General features: G+C 36.5%; 1 protein-coding gene across 1 annotated transcript in view; it reads left to right on the forward strand.

Moving 5' to 3' along the window:
* The first annotated feature begins 10295 nt into the window (after positions 1 to 10295).
* Positions 10296 to 18308, forward strand: part of LOC117930181 (ankyrin-1) — a 49623-nt gene continuing 41610 nt past the window's right edge. The window contains exons 1-2 of the mRNA XM_034850676.1: positions 10296 to 10547; positions 10644 to 10814. Of these exons, the coding sequence (XP_034706567.1) occupies positions 10454 to 10547; positions 10644 to 10814 (265 nt within the window). The 5' untranslated portion in view covers positions 10296 to 10453. The remainder of the gene's footprint in view (positions 10548 to 10643; positions 10815 to 18308) is intronic.

The raw sequence follows: 18308 nt of genomic DNA on the forward strand, positions 1-18308 counted from the left end.
TCCTTCCCTGCCATTTTCAGTTGAAATCCCCAAATTTTTATGTCTAATGCCATGGGAATTTTGATTTTTGGTCAAAATTTGACCTCTTTCCTATGATTATTTCTATATGATGCATATGATATGAATTTCACGCAGTCATAGGGTATATTCAAGAGCAATATCAACAAGAATTCATCAAGCAATCATTTGATCATAAAGAAATCACCCCTAATTGTCTTCTAATATCAACAAATTGCTCTTCACTTAGGGGTTTTGTAAAAATATCGGCAAGTTGATCTTTTGTGCTTACAAATTCAAGTGTAATGTCACCCTTTTGTGCATGGTCTTTAAGAAAATGATGTCTTATCTCTATATGTTTAGTCCTAGAGTGTTGTACCGGATTCTTTGAAATATTTATGGCACTAGTGTTATCACATTTTATAGGAACATGCTCAAAAATCAAATTGAAATCACTAAGTGTTTGTTTCATCCAAAGGATTTATGCACAACATAAACCGGCTGCTATGTATTCGGCTTCCGCCGTAGACAAGGCTACCGAATTTTGCTTCTTACTATGCCATGAAACAAGTGAGTGTCCTAGGAAATGACAAGTGCCACTAGTGTTTTTCCTCTCAACTTTATAACCGGCAAAGTCGGCATCCGAGTATCCAATTAATTCAAAGTTATCACCCTTAGGATACCATAAGCCTATGTCCATAGTTCCTTTTAAATATCTAAGAATTCGTTTTACAACACTTAAATGAGATTTCTTAGGGCAAGATTGAAATCTAGCACACAAGCATACACTATACATGATGTCGGTTCTACTAACGGTCAAGTATAGCAAAGAACCTATCATGCCTCTATACATAGTTGAGTTGAAGGACTTACCTTTCTCATCCATGTCAAGCTTGATGGATGAACTCATTGGAGTCTTCATTGTTTTGGCTTCCTCCATATTGAACCTTTTGAGGAGATCCCTTATATACTTGGCTTGATTGATGAAGGTTCCTTCTTTTAGTTGCTTGATTTGAAGTCCAAGAAAGAAGTTAAGTTCTCCCATCATGCTCATTTCGAACTCACTATGCATGCATTTAGAGAATTCTTCACAAAGAGAAACATTATTAACTCCAAAAATGATATCATCAATGTGTATTTGTACTAAGAGCATGTCATTATCTTTGGTTTTTATGAAAAAAGTTGTGTCAATTTTTCCCATTTTAAAACCCTTTTTCAAAAGAAATTTACTCAATCTTTCATACCATGCTCTAGGTGCTTGTTTCAAACCATAAAGTGCCTTTTTAAGTCTAAAAACATGATTAGGAAAGTTAAAACTTTGAAAACCGGGTGGTTGTTCAACATATACCTCTTCATTTATAAAGCCATTTAAGAAAGCACTTTTCACATCCATTTGATATAAAACAAAGTCTTTAAAATATGCAAAGGCAAGTAGCATCCTAATGGCTTCCAATCTAGCTACGGGAGCAAAGGTTTCTTCATAATCTATCTCTTCTTCTTGATTAAAACCTTGGGCTACCAATCTTGCTTTATTCCTTATAATTATGTCATTTTCATCCATTTTGTTTCTAAAGACTCATCTAGTTCTAATAACACTTTGATTTTGAGGTCTTGGCACTAATTCCCATACTTCACTTCTTTCAAATTGGTTTAACTCTTCTTGCATGGCAATCATCCAATTTTCATCAACTAGAGCATCTTTTATATTTTTAGGTTCAATTTGAGAGATAAAAGCAAGATTATTGCAAATATTTCTAAGGGATGATCTAGTTCTTACCCCACTAGATGGATTACCTATAATTTGATCTTGTGGGTGATTGATGACAAACTTCCAATCTTTAGGGAGGTCTTGGCTTGATTCACCTTGCACTTGTTGAGGAGGAGGTAGTGTCAAAGGTGATTCCTCTTTCTTGGGATCCTCTACAACTTCTTCTTGTTGCCTTCTATCTTCAATTTGTAATTTTCCCATGGAGGTCTCCAAGCCTAAATCATCATCAAAGCTTTCTCTTTCTTGAAGAGAATTGTTAGATTCATAAAAAATAACATGGATGGACTCCTCAAATACCATGGTTCTTTTGTTAAAAACTCTAAAAGTTTTACTTGAAGTTGAGTAACCAAGAAAAATTTCAACATCCGATTTTGCATCAAATTTTCCAAGATTGTCTTTGGTGTTTAATATAAAACATTTGCACTCAAAGACTTTGAAATAGCTAATGTTGGGTTTCTTGTTTTTCCAAAGCTCATAGGGAGTTTTCTTAAGAATAGGCTTTAATAAAATTCTATTTAAAACATAACAAAAGGTGTTAACGGCTTCGACCCAAAAGTATTTTGGTAGATTGTTTTCATTTAGCATGGTTCTAGCCATTTCTTGAAGAGTTCTATTTTTCCTTTCAACTACCCCATTTTGTTGAGGAGTTCTAGGAGTCGAAAAGTTGTGGTTAATACCATGTTCATTGCAATAGTCTTCAAAATCAATATTTTCAAATTCTCTCCCATGATCACTTCTTATACAAGTAATTGTAAAACCTTTTTCATTTTGAACCTTGTTGCAAAACTTTGAAAACTCATAAAAGGCTTCATTCTTTTGACTTAAAAATAAGACCCAAGTGTATCTAGAAAAGTCATTCACAATAACAAAAGCATAAGATTTTCCTCCAAGAATTGGTGTCCTAGAGGGACCAAATAAATTCATATGCAACAATTCAAGAGGTCTAGTTGTTGAAATGAGATTTTTGTTTTTAAAAGAGTTTTTGATTTGCTTTCCCATTTGACAAGCTTCACAAACTTTGTCTTTTTGAAAATTTATTTTGGGAAGGCCTCTAACAAGTTCATCTTTGTTGAGTTGGGAAATGAGGTCCATGTTAGCATGTCCCAACCTCCTATGCCACAACAACTTTGATCATGCATGCTTGAAAAGCATCTATCATGGCCATCATATTTTGAAATATTTATTGCATAAATATTATCACATCTATGCCCCATGAAGATGGTTTTATCATTTTGAATATCTTTGATGATGCAATGAGATGCTTCAAAAATCACTTTAAAACCTTTGTCACAAAGTTGACTTATGCTCAAAAGATTATGTTTTAAACCATCAACTAATAAAACACTTTCAATAAGAGAGGATGTGTCATTACCAATGTTGCCTTGACCAATGATCCTTCCTTTTGAATTGTCTCCAAAGGTAACGTATCCTCCCTTTCTTTTTGTAAGGAAAACGAACTTGGATTCATCCCCGATCATGTGCCTTGAGCATCCACTATCTAAGAACCACTTATCCTTCATTGATCCCTACAAAATAAAATTCAAGTTGATTTAGGTACCCATATCTTTTTGGGTCCTTGAGGGTTAGTGACCTTGGATTTCTCAACCCAAACCTTTTTAGCTTTAGCATTAGAAATCTTTTGAGTACCATTTTTTAAGGGACATGTACTACTAATGTGCTCTCCTCTTCCACAAAAGTTACAAGTGGTGGAAGGACTTGCACTTGCGGATTCTTTTACAAAGTAGTTTTTAAAATACCTTTGATTTTTTTATGATTTGAATCCTAGTCCTTGTTTGTCAAAGACACATTTTTGGCTAGCTAAGATCATTTCAAAATATTTTTGTCCACAAGAGAAAATTGAAAGAGAGGAGGTTAACCATTCATTTTTCTTTTTCAAAATCTCATTTTCCTTTTCAAGATAAGTTTTAGATAATTCATCAATTGAAAACTTTTCTTTCACTTTTTCAAGTTCCTTTTCAAGATCTTGAATTTTCTTTTTAAGAGAATTATTTTTCAAACTAAGTTTTTCAAAATCCTCATATAATTCTTCAAAAACATCATGCATATCTTCATCACTAAAGTTAGAGTTTACCTCATCAAGATCATCTATTGCCATGAAGCACATGTTTGCCACTTCCTTCTCATTTTCTTCTTCGGAGGATTCTTCACTTTCACTCCAAGTGGTCATCATTGCCTTCTTCATTCTTCTCTTGGCTTCACTCTTGTAGAGAGGACAATCATATTTGATGTGTCCCGGTTTTTTTCACTTGAAGCATGTTAATTCTCTTTTCTCTTCCCATTTCTCCTTGTCACAATGGGATGAAGATTCCTTTTTAGAAGGATCCCTTCTAAAGGTGAATTTCCTTCCTCTAAACCTTTCACCTCTCATGAATTTATTGAGCTTTCTTGTGATGAGGGCTAGATCATCATCTTCATCACTTGGCTTTTCTTCTTCAACATCTTGTTCTTCCTTGGTTGTAGCTTTAAGGGCTATGCTCTTCTTCTTTTTGTCTTCACCCTCTTATAGTTTCTTTGTCAAATTAATCTCATATGTCATTAATGACCCTATGAGCTCTTCCATAGGTAGCTTAGTCAAGTCTTTTGCTTCTTGAATTGTGGTGACCTTGGTATGCCACTTGGATGGGAGAGACCTCAATATTTTCATCACTTTCTCGGATTCCTTGTAGGTTTTTCCCAAGGCTTCAAGACCATTGACAATGTCGATGAACTTAGTAAACATCTCAACAATAGTCTCAGTTTCTTTCATTGAAAACAATTCATAATTATGAACAAGTAAATTGATTTTTGACTCTTTCACTTGATTAGTTCCTTCATGAGTTATTTCAAGCAACCTCCAAATTTCTTTAGTCGATTTGCATTAACATATTCTATTATATTCATTTCTATCCATAGCACATTGCAAAGTAAAAACGGCTTTAGCATTTAATTGAAAGTTTCTTCTATCAAACTCATTCCATTCTTGCTTGGGTTTTGGAACCAAAACACCATCCACTAGTTTAGTGGGAAACGTTGGGCCATCTTCAATGACATCCCATACATCTAAATCAGTAGATTGCAATTACCAAGTCATTCTAGTTTTCCAATAGAGATAGTCGGTTCCCGTAAAGAATGGAGCTCTATGTTTTGAAAAAATTTCAGCTTAGGATGAGCTTGATGGAATAGCCATTTCCTCTTAGACGATTAAGTCTTAAAAGAAGAGGTCTAGCTCTGATACCAATTGATAAAACAAAGGCTATGTTTAGTTAAGAAAAACACTCAAAAGGGGGGGTGAATTGGGTTTTTAAAATCTTTTCAATCACAACAAAATTAAACAAAAGATAAGCAAAGTAAAGAGAGAGAGTTGAGAGAATTCAAACTCGGGTTTATAGTGGTTCGACACTTTCTTGCCTACGTCCACTCTCCTCAACCTCCTAACCGAGTGAGGGTTCCACTAACTTGAAGCTTCAACCAAGCTTCCAATCTTCTTACACTTGGATTTCAGCTCCAATGGGCTCTTACACAACCTCTTCAAGATTCAACCCTCTTGAAGGCTTTAACACTCAGATTGTTACAAAATATACTCACTCAACCTAGCTTAAAGATGGCTCAAATACAAGGCAAAGCTAGGATGACAACAAGAGTGCACTAAAGGATATGCAAGTGGTGATTTAATGCACTTATGAAAGAAATGAGAGCTTTTTGATCAAGAACAGGTAGGTGGGCTTTGAATGCAAGTGTTCTCTTGTCAATAAATGAAGTGGAGCTCTCAATTTATAGGTTTCTAAGCTCGGGAGTCAAAATCAGCAAAAGGCAACCTCGTCCGGTCGAGCTAGGGGTCGACCGGTTCACTAGCCGTTGGAGCATTTAATGCATGATAGGTTACCGTTGCCTCAACCGGACCTTGACTGATGCGACTCATGGTAGCTTAGCTTTAAAGGCGTATCAACAAAATTTATACCTTAAATACTATTACTAAAGTAGCCAAGCTACTATAGCATAGTGGTTCTAGGATCGTTCACTGGGAAGGGTTTTCGCAAACACAAGTGATATTCAAATTAGGAAAATAGGTGATTTTCTTAGGGATGTTAGCTTTAAAAGAAGATGAAAATGCTTTAAAGAGATTTAAACTAATTTAAGCTAACATTAAAGACTAAAATGAAAGGGTGTAAAAACAAGTTTCTCAAAGATAGGATAGCTATGCTCTGGCTCTTATGCAAATTGGAAATCTCAGGATAGGCTCCTCGCGTTGGGGTTGCAACTATGGTGATGCTTGCTTCCCGAACCGGTATGGATTTAGCAAATCAAGTTTTAATCCTTTAAAATGGCAAAACAGATGGTAGTGAATTTCATCAATGGTTATTCACCTTAGACTTCCTTTGAATGGCTCGTAAGAGATAACTAATGGTCTAAAGCCAAAAGCTTACCAAATATTGGCAACTCAAAGTCATTCCAGGTGATAAACTCACCTTTTAATGGCCATTGAAATTGGTTCTAATGGATTAATGCAAAACTTGGAATTGAAAACCTCACCTTCCAATAGCTCGTAGGAGATAACTAATGGATAGAAATCCAAAAGCTTATCAAGTATTGGCCGTTGGAAGTTGTCCAAGGAAATAAAAACCAAACTTTGCATTAATGAACCATTAATGAAAAACGACTACCTTACCTTCCAGGTGCGAGAAATTTCCATGGGATTGCATCCAAGCCATCACATAACATCCATACTTTGAGAAACTTAAAGGTTTTAGCCTCTCATCCTTGGGGATTTCATCCTCCAAGGATGTTTGGCTACTAAGAAAATGAGAAAGAAAAGAGAAAAGAAGCTTCTAAACAAAAGTGCTCTTATAACTTATAAAGTTACAGGTTACAAGATTTTTTTGTCTGAGGCTCTTCACCTCTATTTAAAGACAATAACAAGCTAAATTACAAGAGCTATTACAAAAGCAACCTTTTCATTGGTTGATTACAAGGTTACAAAAGGAATTTACATGAGAAAATATCAAGCTAAAAATATCTGGGAAGTGGGTGGTGCGTGCGTGGAGAAACAGAGGAAATTTGGCATTTTCGCAAGGTGCCTAAATCCTCCTTGTGAAATTTCGCAAGGAGAAATTCACCTTGCGAAATGGCAAAATTTCGCACCATGAGGAAAATCCCCTTGCGAAATTTCGCAAGGAGAAATTCACCTTGCGAAATTTTCGCAAGGTTTGATGCAGTTGTCTTCCGAAGGCCATATCTTCCTCATTTCAGCTCCAAATCGTACACGGATTGAAGCGTTGGATTCTTGACTTCCTGAGCTTTGAAATGGTATATAGCATGTAGAAAATGGACTTCAGGAAGTGCCCCAAAAGTGCGAAAGAAGATTGCAGCTGCTGTCCTCTGTTCTCTTCACTCTGTTCTCCTCTTCGCTTCTCTTTGCTTGTGCTCGTGTTTCTACTTGAAATTCAAGCCTGTAAACTTCCAAAATCCTTCCTTTAACTTGTCCAAGTAGCTCCTCCATCATTTGGCATGCTTGAATTGATTCATAAGCTGATAAAAACATGTAAACTTGCCACAAAATGGTTAAAACCAATTACTAAGGACCTTAATGAATTAATTGGGTTAAATGAATATGATTACTACACAAAGGTACTTAAAACCATTATAATTAGGTCTACAAAATAGCACTTTTTGGTAGTAATCATTGACCGATCCTCGACCGGACCTCGATCGGTAAAGGAATCACCTCGACCGGGAAGAGAAGGCTAATGGGAGATAAAGAAGGTTTTTAACCTTCCTCGACCGGTCTTCGACCGAACGACCTCAACCGGTCAACCGATTCCTCAACCGGTTGACTGGTTGGCCTTAGCCTCGACCGGTTGAGCCTTTTTGGCCCCGAAAAACCTATTTTTTGATTCATTTCTTTTCTAACACTTAAGCAAGGTCTTTAGGTAAATTATTAAGCCAATTTTGAAACATTTTGCCTTAGGTAAATTAGTTAAAAACTCGGGTTTTAATGAAATCGACGTTTTAAAGAATAAACCGAGTTTTCTAAGATGCATGAAAACGTATGAAAATCCTAAGTGCACTCATGCATTCATCTTACATTAGTTTCCTATGATCTCAAGTCTTCCAAGCGTCTCGATATTATATCCATTTGGTCCTTTGATGAATTTTCGAGTTTATACCTGAGATTCTTAAACATTAAACCAATTAGTTACTTAACCATGGTTTGTTATCATCAAAACCCGATTAGGAGAACCCTTGGGCTAACAACTATCTTAACCACTGTGAGTTTGAAATTTCATTCATATAACTATTTTATTTTGAATTAAAAGGGAGATAAATAAAAATAAAAAATAAAAAATAAAAAAGATTGAAGATGCATTTGATAAAATTTAAAACAAATGATAATAAATAAGAGGAAGACCAGTGAAATTCACTGAATTACAATCAATAACATTTATTTTTTTATTTTTATTTTACAGTGACTTGAAATAAATCCCTAACTCTTACCCTTTAGAGAATTAATTTTTTGATTCCACAAGCATGTTATTTTTATTTTTTTAATTTCATGTATGGTATGTATTTTCTCAACCTAGAGATGTAAAATTGGAAAATTTGATATTTATATAGCTTTCTAAAAAAATATTTTTTTTAAAAAAAACGGTAATTGTAAAAATATTTCAGGATTTATAAGAGTTGAAAAAACAATGGTTTTAAAAACGGGACTAGATCGGGCAGTTCGATTGTCGACTGGTCACGGTTTCGGTCCAATCCGGTCAATTGGGTTAGAAATAGGTTGAACCGGAATTGGACCATTCCTAAGATCCATTCATTCTTTTTTCTCTAATAGATGGTCAAAACTTCATTTGAGTTCAAATCCTATTGAGAAGTCTACTAGAGATCAGAAATTGTTGAAGAAACAACAAAATGTTTCTTTTGTCCTTCCAAACGATCGGAAAATAAAGAAATGGTTAATATATTCAAGATAATTATGTATTTACAAAATACCGTCTCAATTCATCCTATTTCATCAGATCCGGGATGTGATATGGTTCCGAATGATGAACCGGATATGGACACTTCCAATAAGATTTCATTCTTGAATAAAAATCCATTTTTTGATTTATTTCATCTATTCCATGACCGGAAAGGGGGGATACATGTTACACCATGATTTTGAATCAAAAGAGAGATTTCAAGAAATGGCAGATTGATTCACTCTATCAATAATCGAGTCGAATTTGGGGTATCATAAGGGATTTGCCATTTCTATTGATTCATACAGATTGGATCAAAAACAATTCTTCAAAACAACGTCATTTTGGAGGATATAAAAGCACCTTCAACCCTTCTTCTCTATTTGCACCGAAGGTGAAGAAGTTGTCGCCCCCAACACGCCGCGACACCGACGCCAACTCCCACCAGTGGTCTCCCCAGCCATTACACCATTGCAACCATTCCCTCATTTTTCTTATCCCTGCTACAACCATGCCCCCTTCTTCTTTCCCCCCGCTGCAAAGCCCTCTCCTGACACTGCAAACCCTCTCCCTCAGCGGTCAAAACGCCCCTTCAGAAAACCTGACTATGTGCACTGTGCGCCTTCACCATTTTAATGTATTTTTTTTAATTATGATATTATGTTTAATATTCCATTTTTATAAATTTTTCCTTTTTTGTTTATTTATTAGTCTTCACAGCAACATTACAATTTTATATGGATTGTGAGCTCAAACTGATAAAGTAAAAAATGCCTTTTTATATGGATTTACATGAATGGTATGAGATATGATTTAATGGTAAAATTAAAAGCATTATAATTTTAAATAAATTTTTTTATTTTAAAATCAGTTTTTTATTTAAAAATAAATATTAAAATTTTAAAATTAAAATTAAAATTATGATTTTAATTTAAATTTCTAATTTGAAACTAATTTTCTGATTTTTAAATAAAATTTTAATTTTAAACAATATATAAATTATTATTTTTTATTTTTATAATTACTTTAAATTTTAATAATTTATAAATTATATATTTATGATGTCATCAGTTCGATGGCGATTCGACCACCAATTCGACCAATGAACCGTGAATTGATAACTTTTCCACTTCAATGACCGGTCCGATTTTGAAAACATTGGAAAAAACACTTCCAAATTTATGATATTTTATGAAGTAATAACTTAAAGTTGTTTTTTGAAATATGGTTATGTCTTTTCAGAAATTAATTTTAATGTAAATTTTAAAATTTAAAGTTAATTTCTTTAAAAGACAATTCAAAATGAAGTTATCTCTTTTTAAAAAATAATTTTATATTAACTTTTAAAAAAAATATCCTAGATTCAGAAATAAATTTTCAATTATCATATTTTAAAAAGTATTTTTTAATAATAATATATATATAAATAAATGACATGTATATGTCTCGAGTGGAGCTTGGGATTAGAGTTAAATTCCCAGCTCGCTGGGGCCCGGGGCCCAAGACCGGCCCGGAAAGGCTGGTTTAGAGCCTTTAGACAATTGGACCCAATGATAAAAGGATCCGGGCCGCGCGTCATCGATCGGATTCCTCTTCCGAGCCTCCCTCATCAAAGTGCTGAGTACTGATCAACTCAACTAGAACCCCAGCTTCACCGCCACTTTTAAGGTTTTTTTTTTTTTTTAATCTTCAAAAAGGGTTTTAGGGTTTCATTCCTTTTCACCCAATAATGGCACCTGATGCCTATGCTGCCCTTGCGACGAGGAATAAAGTTCAACAATTTCTCAATGCAGCTTGCACAGGCAATCTTGATCTCTTCAAGAGTATGTTTTTTTTTTTTTTTTTCTTTTTGAAATGTCAATAAGTTTGTTGTTTTTCTATGAAAATTTGACACTTTGGGTTGAATTTTGGTTTGATAGAGTTGGCAGCGCAGCTTGATGATGGGAAGGGATTGGCTGGAACTGTGGCGGATGTTAAGGATGCGAACAAACGAGGGGCTCTTCACTTTGCGGCCAGAGAAGGCAGAACTGAGGTCTGCAAGTACTTGTTGGAAGAATTGAAACTTGATGTCGATGCAAAAGATGAAGATGGTATTATTTCCCTATTTATTTTATTTTTGGCTATTCCATCTTTTATATGAAACCGAATATTATTAAAAAGAGAGAAATGGAGGACAGGGAAGGATCATATGTCCTTCAAAGTAAGCGAAACCTACAAGAAGGTGGCAGCTGTGTTAAACCTAATGGTTCAACATGGGCGAATTGATCTGATCAAACCCGACCTTTGGGCGGTTCTGGGGAATCATGTTTAATACTCAGGCTGGGGTTCGGTCTAATTTTTAGACTACTTGAGCCTAACCAGCACTAATTTAGTATTTTTATAATATTTATAATTTATATTTTCTATATAATAATCTTCATTTTATTTATTTTATTTTAGATTTTGAAGGAAAAATATCAAATTATAATTATATCATATTATTTTCCAATTTTCTAGAAAGATATGTAAATTTGTTTTTACTTTTTTGTTATCATCTTGAAATCTTGCTTGATTTAATATTTAAATTTTGATACATTTAGAAAAAAAAGTTTTTAAAAAATATTGTGGTTTTGAATTCTATAACCCGATCAACTTGAGTCTTATCCGACCAACCTAAATTCAATTCAAGATTAGAAAAATGAGGTTGAGTTGAACTTGAGTTAGACTTGGTTTGAGTATCTGGGGTTAGAGGTCAAGTTGGGTTGGACTCAAGTTGATTGTTTATTAATTCAAGTTTGGTTCAAGTTAACCATGAATCCAACCTAACCCGCATAAGCTGCAACCCTGAACCAAATATCTACACCACATAAAACATGAGCCCGACCCAAAAGTTGCCCACGATAAACTCAATTGAGGTAGAGGCTCCCCTCTTTGTTATACCGTCCTCTTCCTCTAATACAAGAGGAAACCGTGTTTTTAACAAATCAAGGATCCAAGCCTTCCAATCAGCGTATCTTGTAAAGGGACTCTGCAGCCTGTAGACTGTAGACACTTGATGAATCACTACAAGGAGTCCCTTTGATCATGAGGCTGCCAATGTTGATCATGGAGGCCTCTCTTTCTAAGTCTCAAGACTAGTGAATGCTTATCAATTGGTTCAATGAAGACCCTAATCTGGTTCACCTACATTCTCCAATGAAACTTATTGGAGGAAGAGGGAAAGGAAAGGAGAGAGGTTGGGGTGTCACCGCTGACATTTTGACATCTTGATGTATGACAACCCTAGGATGGTTGCTGACACTCAAATAGTTGGGTTATGGTTTTTATTTTTAAGGTGTAAGGAGAGAAACAAGGAATGAAGTTTATGATAAAGAAAAAAAAAAAATTGAAAGAAAGAAGATACGACAACTAGAAGATGGAAACCTTAGAGTCTCATTAAGGCCTTTTAGGAGTCTCACCTAGAAGAAAATCAATGGAGTCTCACTATTGAGGATTGCAACTCTTGCAATAAAAAAATTATAATATTATTAACATCAATCAATTCATTCATTTGATTTACATTGATTAGCCTTATTTATAAGCTTCTTTAAGAAATCCAAAGTCTACTAGGATTTTAATAACTTATTATGACTCTAATTCTAATTGTTTTACAACCTTTTTTTTTTTATAGGTAAATGGAAATTGTATTGAAAAAGTATACACGATGTATGCAAAACAACAAAAACCATAAGGGGCGAATACACATAAAACAACTGCACCCTATAGGGAACCTAACCAATCCACAAAATCTAACAATGATATATACCAATCCCCCATGAAAAATCTAATTCAATCCCAAAATAGATACAAAAAAGAACTTTTAATTGCTTTCTCCAAACTTTTATAATTCTCAAAGGCTCTCCTATACCTCTGGCTCTAAATGGACCAAAAGAGGCATAACAACTTTCCAAGCCTTTTTCTTTTTTTTTTTGCCAACTAAGGAGCCGTATTAGTTCAAGATTACCCCTCTCACGGAAGAGTGCATCACCCATTGTACATTAAAAAGAGCAAAAATTAGCTAGCACAATATGCCAACTTTTAGATAGTGCAAGAGAATATGTTCATCCATTTCTTCTTTTGCTTTGCACATATAGCATTTGTTAGGTATCCTTCATCCATCCCCTCTTTTTGAGTCAATATCTTAGCCCAAGTTGCTTCCCAAGCAAAAAAGCTACCTTTTACAGGAGCCAAAGATATCTAAACTATGTTATGAGGGAAAGACTCTGCTCTCCTACCTGCCAAGGAGGAGTAAAAGGACTTAATTGAAAAAACATTGTTTTTTGTCTCCATCCAAACCATAACATCATTTGTACCCAAAGAGATGGAGTGATCATGCAACCTGCTAAAAAAGGCATCTACTTTCTCTAACTCCTAATCATTGAACTGTCTACTAAACCTCAAACCCCAACTACCCCCATCCTAAACATCAGCCACCTAATCGTCTTTAGAAGAGGTTATAAAATACAGGTTTGGGAAGGAATCCCTTAAAGAAAAATCCCCGCACCACCTATCATTCCAGAACTTCACTCGGTTCCCTGAGCCAACTTAAAGACTACTTTTATCTTTGAAAGCCTCCCATCCCTTTCTGATTGCCTTCCAAACCCCCACTCCATACCATTTTTTTTTTCTTTTTTTTGATAGGTAAATAAGCAAAACATATTAAAAGCATTTGCCAAAAGGCACAACAAGGTACACATGGAGTATACAGTTAGAGTCGATTGACAAGCCGGAGAAAAGAAAAGAAAAACCCACCACCCTAACAACAATCAACCACAAAGGAAACTGAGATGCAAGAGAAAAAAGAAACCCCTACTGCAACCCCAAAAAAGAAACTCCTACTCGGCACTAAAGCTTCCTGAGCCCAAGTCCAAACCCTTCCCTAAATTCTGGCACCCTTCCCCTTTCCCGTTAAGGATGGAGAGTAATTGTGGTTGACTGAACTTTCTAGCTTTCGGAGTTCCCTCTCAGAATGGGAAAAAGGAAAAGAATTCTTCTTTCTCCCTGACCCCTTTACCCCCTTCCCTTTTCTCGAATCCAGTTTCATAAGAAGAAGACTAATTTTCTTCTCTAAGCCCGTGATTGGCATCCCCAAACTGCTACTGAACTTGACAAAGTTACTGGGCAAACTAACAACTTCTTCCCCCTTCGCAGCACTTTCGAAGCCTAGATCGCAAGGGAGAACCATCTCCTTATCCCTCACCACCAACTCCTTACCAGAAGGACTCTTCTCTGCATTTCCCGAGAGCTTCAACAAACGGCCATCTTGAAGCAACATCATTAAGGGCTGGCATCCAGGGCTTAAAGGTTCCACAAATGGGAGGGTAGAAATCCCAGCATGTCTATTCGCCTCTGCCACAAGAGCCTTGTCCATGATCGCTACCCGAGATTTTGGTGGAGACCCACGTCTTACAACACTTCACTCCTCGCACCTCATGGCCCCCACATAGCCATCGTCAAGGGTTGGCTTCGCCACCATCGCTGGAAAGGGCTCTCGCCTCTTAGCCTCAAATCCAAAGCTCCCCCCATCTCGCTTCGCAACCGCGAGATCTTCTCTACCCTCTTTTTCTGTCACGAAAGCCAAAGAAGAAGCGCTGAGCCCTAGCGAACCCAATGCTTCTTCAAGCTTCTCCTTTAATCGTTGTCTCTCCCTAAAAGGCTCTTTGTTCATTGGGCTAGAAGATCCAAGAGAAGGGCCCAACCTTGATAGGCCCACCACCTGGGCCTTAGATGAGAATGATCCAAGAGAAGTTTTTTTTTTTGTTTTTAAACCCTCTGATACATGACACACATCTACATTATTATTATTATTATTTTTTTCTTCACCATTCTAGAAAATGATGCAACTCTTATGTTATTTATTTATTATTTTTTTCTAGATCTATTCATTTGAGTAATCAAAATTTGTCAATCTCCATTAATAAATCAAACTATGTTCATAAATTTTAAATTTTTTGACCTATAAATTAATTAAACGAACTCTAATCAAAATTGAGATATTCCAATGAATATCTAAAGTGTTTAAAACTAATTAACGAATATAAAATATTAATTTAAGGATTAAAAATCCTATTGGAAAAAATTGATCTTCAAACCCTAAACCGCCAAATCTTTAGCCCCATGCTCTCTGATCTTTGTGTAAAAGGGTTTTCTGAATAGAGAAGATATGAAAAATTTAATTTATATCTAGGGGTTTTAAATACAAAAAGACCTTTTTACCCTTATTAAATTACTTTAATTAATTAATAATTTATGAATTACGATTTTACCCCTAAATTGGGTTTGGGGCATTACACTTTGCCCCCTTATCTCTTCATTTTGGGAATGGAAACACTCTCTCGCGTTTTGTTAAGGGCAATAGAAGGGGCCTTTATTGATGGCTTCTTGGTAAGGATGATTGGGGGTTGGAGGTCTCCCACTTGTTATTTGCAAATGACATACTTATTTTTTGTGATGCTAGCAAGAAGAACTTGGAGTAATTGAGTTGGATCTTTATGTGGTTTGAAGCACTATTAGGGCTAATGATCAATTTGGAGAAAAGTGAGTTGATACTTATTGGAGATGTCTCCAACTTGGAGAAGCTTGCAGGGATTTTAGGTTACAAGGTGGGCACTTTGCCTACCACCTATTTAGGCCTACCTTTGGGAGTGTCTTACAAGTGCTATAAGGTTTGGGAAGGAGGGGAATAAAACTTTCAAAAAAGGCTTGCCTTGTGGAAGAGACAGTATTTCTCAAAGGGGGAAGACAAACTTTGATAAAGAGCACATTGTGGAAGAGACAGTATATTTCCAAGGGGGGAAGACTCACCCTTATTCGGAGCACTCTTTCCAGTTTGGCGGTTTACTTCATGTCTCTTTTCCTTTTGCCCAGAAAAGTAAGGATGTGGTTGGAGAAGATTTAGAGGGACTTCCTGTGGGGGGGAGGTGCTCTTGATCAAAGGCCTCATCTGGTTAGGTGGAATCTGATTTGCTTGGAAAGGAAGAAAGGTGGTTTGGGGGTAAGAAACTTAGCGTTGATGAATAAAGCTCTCTTGGGTAAGTGGAATTGGCGTTTTGCCATTGAAAGAGAGGTATTGTGGAAGAAAGTGATCAGTCACAAATATGGTGTAGAGGAGGGGGGTTGGTGTACTCGGGCTGAAAGAGGGAGGCATGGTGTAGGGCTTTGGAAAGCTATTAGAAAGGAGTGGTTGGGTATGTATAGCAGTTTAGCCTTCCGTGTGGGCAATGGTCGGAGAGTGAGATTCTGGAAGGATAAGTGGTGTGGAGATGAGTCTCTCTACGAATCCTTCCCCTCTCTTTTTGCCATTTCTCAGGCTAAAGACGTGTGGGTATCGGAAGTGTGGAACCCAGATGGTGTAGGGGATGGTTGGACCCCTTTGTTCTCAAGGGCGCTTAATGATTGGGAAATTGAGATGATGGAACAGTTTATGCTTAAAATCCAAGCTTTTAGGGTGCAAAGGGAGAACGAGGATAAGATGGTTTGGACAGCATCTAAAAGTGGTGTTTTCTCAGTCAAGTCGCTTTACTCTATTTTGGAGCCTGGTGGTTCAACTATGTTCCCTTATGTTGGTATTTGGAGATCGAGTGTGCCGCCAAAGGTAGCTTTTTTCGCGTGGGAAGCATCCTGGGGCAAAATCTTAACTCTAGACCAACTTCAGAGGAGGGGTTATTCTTTGGCAAATAGGTGTTTTCTTTGTCTTGCTGAAGCAGAAACGGTGGATCATCTTTTACTCCATTGTGTTATGACGAGGACATTGTGGAATCTTCTTTTTTCTCTCTTTGGTGTGGAGTGGGTTCTCTTTGGTACAGTTAAGAAAACTCTCCTGGGGTGGCATGGAGCGTTTGTGGGGAAAATCCGTAAAAAGGCGTGGCAAATGGCCCCCTTATGTACATTTTGGTCAGTTTGGAAGGAAAGAAATTCGTTGGCTTTTGGGAATGAGGTGTTGTCAATCTAAAGGTTGAAACATTCTTTTGTATGTAATCTGTGGTCATGGGTGAGGATGTTTATAGTTTTGAGCCCACGGTCTCTGGTTAGCTTTTTTGAGTGGCTAGGCTTTTGTTATAGGTAGGGGTTTCGGCTCGCTTCCTTGGTTTAGAGTCGAGGGGCTGCTTTTGTATACTCTTTGTATACCTAGAGGACACTAGTTTGGTGTTTCCTCTTTCATTTTAATATACTTCTCTTTACTTATCAAAAAAAAAATTTCATGTCTATCTTTGCTATCCCTAGGAGGGTAGCAAAGAGTTTGGAAAAGATGCAAAGGGATTTTCTTCGAGGAGGGGGGGCTTTGACCCATAAACCACATTTGGTGAATTGGTTTGCTTGCTGGATGGAAAAACTAAAAAAGGGTTTGGGCATAAAAAAATTATCCATCTTAAATAAGGCGTTGTTGGGAAAATGATCTTGGAGATTTGTGAGTGAAAGGAATGCTCTTTGGAAATGGGTTATTGTAGGGAAGTATGGGCAAGAAGAAGAGGGGTGGTGTACTAAAGAAGTGAGGGAGGGGCATGGTGTAGGTGTGTGAAAGACTATCAGAGGTGGATGGGAGGTCTTCAAGGAAAGAACAGGGTTTAGAATTGGAGTAGACAACAGGGTGAAGTTCTGGATAGATAAGTGGTGTGGGGACACTTGTTTGAGGGATTCGTTTCTAACGCTTTATTCTATAGCATCCTCAAAAGATGCTTGGGTGGTTGACCTAAGCATCTTTTGAAAATGCTATAGAATAAAAGTTCTTTTTTGTATATTTTTTGGGATTGAGTTGGAGTGTACATGGGGGATAGTGTTACTTCTGTGATAGATTTTGTGGAGTGGTGAGGTTAGAGTGCGTTCGTTTTTTGTGCGTTCTCGCCCCTATTAGTTTTTGTATTTTTATAAATCGTGTATACCTTTTTTAATACAATACTTCTTTTACCTATTACAAAAAAAAGATGCTTGGGTGGTTGATGTCTAGGATGGTGGTAGCTGGTACCCTAGGTTCACTAGATAGTTACATAACTGGGAGCTTGAGGAAGTGGACGTATTTTTTAGGAGATTGTATGACTATTCCAACAGGGTGGACTTTGATGGTGTGGCTAGGGTCAAGGAATGGCACCTTCTTAGTCAAGTCTTTCTACTCCTCTTTGGATTGTAGGAGAGTGGAGTCTTTCCCTCGTGATGATATAGTTTGGAATTCTTAGGCCCCAGTGAGAGTTTTTTTGCTTGGGAGGCTACATGGGCTAAGATTTTGACTTTGAATCAACTTCAAAGGAGGGGTTGGAGGATCCCTAACAAATGTTACATGTGCAAGGAGGATGAGGAATCGAACGATTATATTCTCCTTGATTGTAAGAAAGTGCGCATTGTGTGGCAGTTGGTTTTTGCTTTGTTTGGTGTATAGCGGGTTATGTACTTTTTAGTTAGGGGATTTCTTTAAGCTGGGGTGGTGCCTTTGTTGGGAAAAAAAAGAAAAAAGGCTTGGAAGATTTCTCCATTATGTGTGTTCTAGACCTTATGGAGGGAAAGCAATAGGAGAGCCTTTGATGGTTGTGAAAATATAGATCAAACAATTAAAAATTCTTTTTTGAATCTTTTTT

The sequence above is a fragment of the Vitis riparia genome, chromosome 14 (genome assembly GCF_004353265.1).
Source record: "Vitis riparia cultivar Riparia Gloire de Montpellier isolate 1030 chromosome 14, EGFV_Vit.rip_1.0, whole genome shotgun sequence".
In the NCBI taxonomy this organism is placed as follows: domain Eukaryota; kingdom Viridiplantae; phylum Streptophyta; class Magnoliopsida; order Vitales; family Vitaceae; genus Vitis; species Vitis riparia.